The sequence below is a fragment of the Laccaria bicolor genome, genomic scaffold (assembly GCF_000143565.1).
Source record: "Laccaria bicolor S238N-H82 LACBIscaffold_20 genomic scaffold, whole genome shotgun sequence".
NCBI classification, from domain to species: Eukaryota; Fungi; Basidiomycota; class Agaricomycetes; order Agaricales; family Hydnangiaceae; genus Laccaria; species Laccaria bicolor.
The window spans coordinates 623,002-630,639 of NW_001889891.1; the positions used below are offsets into that span (position 1 = coordinate 623,002).

Genomic DNA, 7,638 nt, shown 5'->3' on the forward strand with positions numbered 1-7,638 from the left:
ATCGTGTACACGCTTGGTACTCGCCAACATCTTCAGCTCGAACACTCGATTCTACAAAACGTGAACCCGAATGAATTTGGGGAATGGTGCTTCTCATCGGTGACGGGCATGCAGGGAGGCCGCGTGTGATTCGAACTCAACACTTGTCTTGAGCCCGAGAAAACGTGATATTCTTAGGGCCAACTAGGGGAAACTACTTGAAACACACCACTCTCATCACTAATGATTCGCCATCCTATGTCTTCACAGCGGATATCTGGATCAACGCTGGCGTCCGTCGTCAAAATTCCAACTTACATGGAACAATGGCCGACACTCGATAAAGAAGATCCCCTTGCTCTGTTGCATGCGAAGTTTTGGGGCAAGAACATGGCGGACGAGGAGCAGAGGTGGCTTGACGCACAGAAGGCCAATACTGCGGGAAGCAAGCTTGGGTTACGGGATCAGGAAGGAGAGAAGCGCATCGACGCCGTCGTTGAGGAGAAGATGGTTGTGGATGAGACAGCGCCAGTTGTTGACGAAACCATGGATAGGGCAGCGACAATGGACCCGGACGACGATTTCATTCCCGGTTGTTACACGCTCGACATCGGCATCGACGGACTCATGTCCAAATTGTGGATTCAAGCCGAGTACATCCGTGTTTTCAATTTTGTCAGTGCTTATTATGACAAACCCTCGTCCATTCCTAGAGCACCCTGCGTAGTCGTCACAGGCCAACCAGGGATTAGTGAGTTTATTGCCTCCTCGGATTGTTTTAAAAATGACACTTTCGCATAAAGGCAAGAGTGTATGGGTTTATTACGCTTTGCGCCGATGTCTTGCGGAAAGGAAACCTGTCATTTGGTACTTCAAAGAGTGGTGCTACCTGTTTGTGGAGGAGGGCGTCTACAAGATGCCTGCCGACTTCCAGGAAGCTAACTTCAGATCCTACATCTGGACCTTGGTTGATTCCGATGAGGCCCCGGAGGGCGTTCCACCCTATCTAGTCACGCACAGGACTCCGCTTTTTGTCATCTTCTCCACATCTCCACATGGTGACAGCTGGTCGCGTCTACACAAGACGGTGAGCCCAGTAGTCGCAATCATGAACCCATGGAAACGGAAAGAAATTTTACGAATGTAAGTCCAGTATTCGATATTGCGACAAAGCTCACACATTGAGGAACCATAGTGCGTCGATATACCCCCCAGGTCGCATCGATGAGTCTCGCACGAACGAAATATTCGATCAACTTGGTCCTACCCCCCGCCTCTGTATCGATTTTCAACTTAACTCTGAGGCTATGAGTCGGTACGAATTGGACCTCCGCACCGCACTCTCGAAGGTTACGCTAAACGACCTGGAATTGTTGTTGAGCACCGCTCGCTGTGGGGACATGGGAACCGATACCCTGTCTGAAAAGATTGCCCTCCTCAGTCGCGAATCATTAGACGATATGCATAGTCAAGGCGTGGTGAACCCGATCACTCCTTACATCCAATCAAGACTCGCCAATCGGTTCCGCAACCTGGAACACAAAGAACTTTTACGTCTCTACAAAGCCTTTGCAAGGGTGCGTGAAGGGAGGATGGCTGGTGTTTTCCTTGAGGCCCTTGTGCAGACAGCGCTCCAGGAGGAGATCACACTGTCAGAGGCGTGAACGTTATGTATAAGCAGTGGCCTCATTCCTCCCTCCGTCAATGACAACTAGAATTCTAGGGGGAAAATGAATGGCCCTCCACTTATCTGGTCCCTCTCTTCGTCTTGCTCGAATACACCCTCGCAACCACTCCAACAACCTTTGAAAAGCTCCCCGTGTTCGCCGTCATCCAGCACTAGTACGTGAAGAGCTGGCACCTTTTTCACTTGCCCCTCCTTTGATGATGCTATGAAACGATGTGAGGGACAAGAATACAGGTCGCAGCGGATAATTCCTCGGTTCTCAAGGGAGAACCTGCTTGGTATCCGTCATCCTGATGTAGTAGGAAGCGTATAGTGGGAAGCGTGCAGCTGGCAGTCAATCGCGGTGAATCGAATGTCTGGTACAAGAGGTTAGAAATTTACTCACCGCTGCGTAGTTTCAATTATCGAGAAAAGACAAATTTTGTCAATCCGATCGTGCACTGTTTTTCTAAAACCGTACGAGCTCGACCTGCGAAGCCAGGGCTTCCCCCTGTCCAGCCTCATAGCAGAACATCTACGGGATTAAATACTTTCCGCGTTTTCTTGAGTGTATCAGGTGTAGCTGCTGTACACCCTGGACAACGACGCACGCGGGCAGGCAGGGGATAATTTTTATTTATTGGACTTTCGCTCGAATTCAAAAAAGAAAACGGTTACTTCTAAGATACATTGACCGAGACAGGGGTCGAACCTGCAATCTCCTGATGTAGCGTTATCGTAGTCAGACGCGATGCCATTTCGCCACACGGCCACATACGAAGTTGGCACAGCCACTAATACAGTGATAGTGGACGACCTTTTCAGCTCGAACTCTACAAAACTTGTACAAAACACGAACCCGAATTATTTCGAAGATGGAAAACAGCGCTTCTGAACGATGACAGGCATGGAGGCCGTCATTGCTCAAAACCGTCTCTCGCGCCATATAAATGATTCCTGACTAGAAGTGCCAATCGTGGTCGTTTTTTCCGAGTCTTGGTCCCTCGCCCATAACCGCAGACTATGGATCGCCCCTTGGCAGCCAACGATGAGCACACGACCAGTGGCGACGGGCCCAAACGCGAACGTCGCACCGCGGCAGCACGCATTACATCATCAGTTTCGGGAGACCAGCCTGTGTCGTCAACAAACCGAGAACACTCCATACCCTCAATCACCACATTCATGGCTCGTCACGCACAGCAACCCGCCAATTCTACACAAGCAGAGATCTCGCCCCCAGTTTTACCTATTATTGCTTTGTCAATCCCCCCAGCAACGTCCTCCTCTACTATTGGAGAAAAAGACGTCGCGGATGTTGATGGTAACGAGGAGGAACCGCGTCCACACCCATTCACCGGCCCCTCCCTCCCCGCCGACATCGAGCCACAACGATCCGTGACGCTTGATGGGCCGCGTGGCGCTTCGACGCGTCAGCCTCGGTCAGGCATTGACTGGATAGTCCCCGTGGACGAAAAGGTTCTTACACCTTCACAACGTCCTTTGCCAAGCTTAGTACATATCCCCATTTCATTCGTAACAGACCTTCCGACAAAAAGCCATTAGAGAACGACTAGATCCTACGCTCATAACAGCCATTTCGGAGCGAGACAAGTGTGCGCTTAATGCGAAGATGGCGGGGTACGCACTCAACGCGGCGATTGGGCTTCAAGTCCTTTTGGGGTCTTTGACGACGGGGTTGGCGGCTGTGACGAGTGGGCGGCAGGTGCTCTTTATCTCCTTCTTTCCTTGCTTCCATTGTAAGCGGTCGTTGAAATGATTGGAGTGCATATATTCAACTAGACGGCGATTGCGACGACGGTCTTGGGTACGTTCATAAAAAAAAACCGCATATATGCGTACTAACTTATTTACATACACAGGCGGACTATCAACCATCGTCGCTTCGTACCTTGCTCGAGCCCGGGGTTCCAACGAACCCGAACTGTCCATTGCGCGAGTAAAAGACCTGGAACAGTTCATCCGCGAATGCGAGGCGTTCAAGATGGATAATGGGCATGTGTATGGGGACAAGTTTGATTCGGCGTTGGAGGACTTTAGAGCTCTGTTTGAGGAACTTTTGGGTAATGCGAATGGGTGAGCGCTTCGTTTCGTTTTTTTTTGGAGTGCTGCTGTTTTTTTCTGATTTGGAGGCATGGTAGTGAACGTCGACTTGCTCCGCCTGTGTGGTATGAATGGGACTTTGACGTTGTTTGCTTTAACTTTATTTCACATATGTACTTCACTCATCGCATGCTCATAGAATCTGTAGCATGTTTTCATTCTTGTAACTTACATTCCGGCCGTCGCGCATAATACCACCCAAATGTGCCCGCTCATGATGAATAGAAACCCCCATGATTTGCCTTTGGCGCGCGGATCTATCAGCCAATCTATGTGAGAAAAACAAGTCTTCTGTTAATTGAAATTTGAACTCGCCTTTGAAATGTTCTTCTGAATCACATCAGCCAAAATCACATATATATTCTGAATCTCCCTCAACCGTTCCCTCGCGGAGTATATTTGCCATTTATCGTGTTCTTCTAGAGCACCTTCACTTGTATCCATCACCATTCCTCTGAAAGGCCATGATGCAATCAAGGCTTTCTCGGATTTTCTTACACGCTCGGGTGTGACTCTGAAGCACTTGTATATTATTGATTATGTCCCAAGGGAGGAAGCGCTGTTGTGGAAGATATTTGACACACTACCCAACCTGTCACACTTGGAGATTGACGAACCTAACCAGTTAGATCCAAAGTCTGGGTTTCCACAGCCTTGGCTCCCATCTCGGAGGTTTTTCAACTATTTCAGCACTCCCAACACGACATCGGGTGGTTTACCGTTGCCACATTTGACAAGTGTCTTATACCGGGGTCAGCTCAAATTTCAAACCACCCTGAAACCCAGGAATGTGGGCTTAAAGAATAGTGTCGATGTTGACACCTTGGAAAAGGTGTTTTTAGCTAGGTGGAATGCTGGTCTCCGCTCCGATGATGCTGTGCGACTTCAAGAGTTCAGCTTGTTACTTACTAATTCGCCGGGATGGGTCACAAAGTTGGAACAATCTCTCGTCGTGAAGGAATTGCGCAAGGAGGGCATGCGTCTGGTGTTTAAGTTTGTCGAACCGCAAGAGCAGATGAAATTGGACGAACGTCCGAGGTGATTTGCTTAGGTGAAATCATCAATCGAACATCCCTATTCATCTTTTGCTTTCATCAAACATATCATGGTTGGTTCCTGTAGACAAATCTTACTCGTGATGAAGATGATAGTGAGCAGGAGAATGAGCCGTTCATGCCACGAACTGTAGTACATAATAGTAATTTACATGAGGTGAGCTCGACCTCCCCCCTTGCCACAAGCTGTTCCGCAACAGAGTAGGTTGTGAGCGAGATATGCCCCTTTTCCATGTCCAGCGTCGCGCCGCTGCGTAATGAGGTGATTGTCAGCATGAGAGTCGAAGGTGAAGGGGGCATGGGGTGGGAGGGAGAGGGAAGAAGCTTACTCGGGCAACGTGAATCGTGGACCCAGGACACCGTGTCAATGCGTGTACGAAGACGGGATGCGATTTGTCTGGTTCTGTTACTGATGGTGTATTGTATTAGCTTATGTTGGGTGAAGCAAGTAGGAAGGAGGAAGGGACATTTGTAGAAGGAAAGGGAGGAGGGAAGGGGGGGGAAGGAAGGAGGTATCAAGGGAGAAAGAGAGAAGGAAGAAGGGGGTTAAGGGACAAAGGAAGGGGAAAAAAGGAGGGAGGGATGGGAGGAGGAAGAAGGGAAAGTGAGGAAGGAAGGAAGGGAGGAAGGAGACGCGAAGAGTGGCGGGAAACGAGAAAAGGAAAACAAAATGGAAGAAACGAAGAAGGCGGAAGGTACGAACCCTTGGACGGGTAAAACACGGGTGTCTTGGGCTTCTGGCAGGCTTTGGAGGACAGATTAGCGAAAGTGCTGATCTGTTATTTTCGCGTGTCTAGATAGGCGTTGATTAGCAGAGGAGGACACGGGAAAAGGGCGATGGCATACCGACTTGCGTGGTTCCTCTCAGCCGCTGTCAAGCATCTTAGCGTTGGAGGTCACGAACCGGGTGTATTTCTCTACCTTCCCGATCATCAGGTTCAGTAGCAACGATACAAAAGACATAAAAGTAAGACGCACCTTGAACAACCTCGTATGGACATCATGATAAACTTGACACGTTCAATTTCCGTCTGCACGAGCATAATCCGGATATGTTCTTTGTCGGACGAAGAAGGGTCACCAGGAAGGAGGTGAACGGCTTCTGACTATCCGTCATTCATCTTATATCCACACACAAGATAGAAACGCACGGGTGAAGGCCCACGCACCTGGCGCCTGAGATGGCTGAGCGGCTCCTGCACGGGTAAGATGTCGGGGGCGTGTCTTTCGTTGAGCCAGTGTCTTGTTAGTTGATAAAGAGGCATTTCTGGCGTGCTCTGGAGGCGAAAAGGGTTGATATTATTGGAAGAGCTGGTGCTTCGGGGAGGAGCACTCTGGAGGTGGGCGCTCTTGGGCGCTCGAATTCTTCGACCCAATGGTGGTGGCGTAACATGGACAAACAACGCGCTTTATACTTACCTCTTTTCAGGCCGTGACTTGGCCGGGCCCGTGAGGTTCACAGGCGAGACTTGGCCGAGACTACAATGTAACCAGAATGTCGGACCGCCCGCTGACCTGGCCACGAGCCTCAGTGCTACAAGCCTGGACGCTCCCTCGGAAAACGCCGCTGATGCCCTCACGTGCGGCCATAGCTGAACGTGACGTAGTGAAGGGTCCGTCGCGTTAATGTATCATGTCGCGTCTCGTTTCCGAGCCTCTTGTAATTATCACACTGCTCGCAAACATTCAGTTCCACATATATGAAGAGTCATTGAATGCATTAGACACATATAACACATCATGCATCATGCTTAAGTTGGGTGCTGGACTTGTTACTTGCTAGTTTTGTGGTTATTGGTTGTTGATTGGTTGATGCTTAGCTTGACTTTGTAAGTTCTTCTTTATACCTTTCACTATCCATTTGTATTAGAACAATGTAAAGTTATTCCTCGTGAAATCCGTTACCGTCGCCACAAAATGCGTATCATAAAGCGTATACAGCGCTAAGTTCTAACACTCTATTTGGTAACTGTTTGGTGGTGTTGATTCCGTCACTCCGTGTCATTTATAGAAAAAATTGAGGTATCTTTCACAACAGTCGTTTGAAATTTGAAAGTATCCCTGTTTTCGAAATTCATGGCTTTTTTTTTTGAGATGTAGGTTGTCCTGACAAAAAATCTAAGTAAGTTGCTGTGTAGACTTGTGTAGAGCGGAGTCTCTGATGAGCTGACGGGCTTTGCCGAATGATGCGGTGATCGTTCCCAGGCTACCAGCCTCAAGGCTAGTAGCCGACTCTTCGGGGGGTCAGACAGTCCCAATGTAACGTAAGGTAGATGACAACCATATCCTTTCAACGTCACGTGCACGGTGTGACATTTCCATTTTAAGCCTCAATTACACAGATAATGTCCTAGAATATTTTGAACACGAATCGCAGCTAATCGGAAACCATAGAACTGAGCTGAATGCAGATTTCATGGAGCACAAAAAAAATTAAAGCAGTAAAACGAAATTTGAGGGAAAAGAAACAAAAATACTTCACGACACGTCAATTTGAAGCAATACTTATCACTCCCCCACCTATTCCTACTGGACTCCAGGACTCCAGTAGGATTCCTACTGGATTCCTACCGGATTTTGACAAAATTTCCAAAAAGGCATTTTCACATATTTCTCCATTCCCCCTCCTACTGGACTCCAACTGGACTTAAACAAATTAGATGAAATGCTCCACACATTGAAGTCCTACTGGATTCCTACTGGATTCCTACTGGATTCCTACTGGATTCCCACTGGAATATCAACTTCAATGTATTACCAAGTCAGAACTTCAAATTTCTATTCAAAATTCACATTAAACAAATGTTGTATGGA

The 7,638-nt window shown here is 48.4% G+C and overlaps 3 protein-coding genes across 3 annotated transcripts; 2 read left to right on the plus strand and 1 right to left on the minus strand.

Moving 5' to 3' along the window:
- Positions 1 to 19: 19 nt before the first annotated feature.
- Positions 20 to 2,275, plus strand: LACBIDRAFT_294751 (uncharacterized protein; the record flags this gene model as incomplete). The annotated part of the gene is made up of 6 exons (XM_001883276.1): positions 20 to 730; positions 1,045 to 1,066; positions 1,133 to 1,173; positions 1,195 to 1,556; positions 1,703 to 1,821; positions 2,062 to 2,275. Exons 1-6 carry the CDS (start codon positions 223 to 225, stop codon positions 2,273 to 2,275), a joined length of 1,266 nt encoding a protein of 421 aa, XP_001883311.1. The 5' UTR covers positions 20 to 222.
- A 393-nt stretch (positions 2,276 to 2,668) lies between these two features.
- On the plus strand, positions 2,669 to 4,811 carry LACBIDRAFT_329249 (uncharacterized protein; the record flags this gene model as incomplete). Its single annotated transcript, XM_001883277.1, has 7 exons — positions 2,669 to 3,124; positions 3,189 to 3,286; positions 3,372 to 3,405; positions 3,449 to 3,473; positions 3,529 to 3,742; positions 4,193 to 4,521; positions 4,612 to 4,811. The coding sequence occupies 7 exons, from the start codon at positions 2,669 to 2,671 to the stop codon at positions 4,809 to 4,811; spliced, it is 1,356 nt and encodes a 451-aa protein (XP_001883312.1).
- A 930-nt stretch (positions 4,812 to 5,741) lies between these two features.
- Positions 5,742 to 6,414, minus strand: LACBIDRAFT_329250 (uncharacterized protein; the record flags this gene model as incomplete). The annotated part of the gene is made up of 5 exons (XM_001883359.1): positions 5,742 to 5,745; positions 5,803 to 5,930; positions 5,994 to 6,189; positions 6,244 to 6,303; positions 6,329 to 6,414. The coding sequence occupies 5 exons, from the start codon at positions 6,412 to 6,414 to the stop codon at positions 5,742 to 5,744; spliced, it is 474 nt and encodes a 157-aa protein (XP_001883394.1).
- Between the last annotated feature and the right edge of the window lie 1,224 nt (positions 6,415 to 7,638).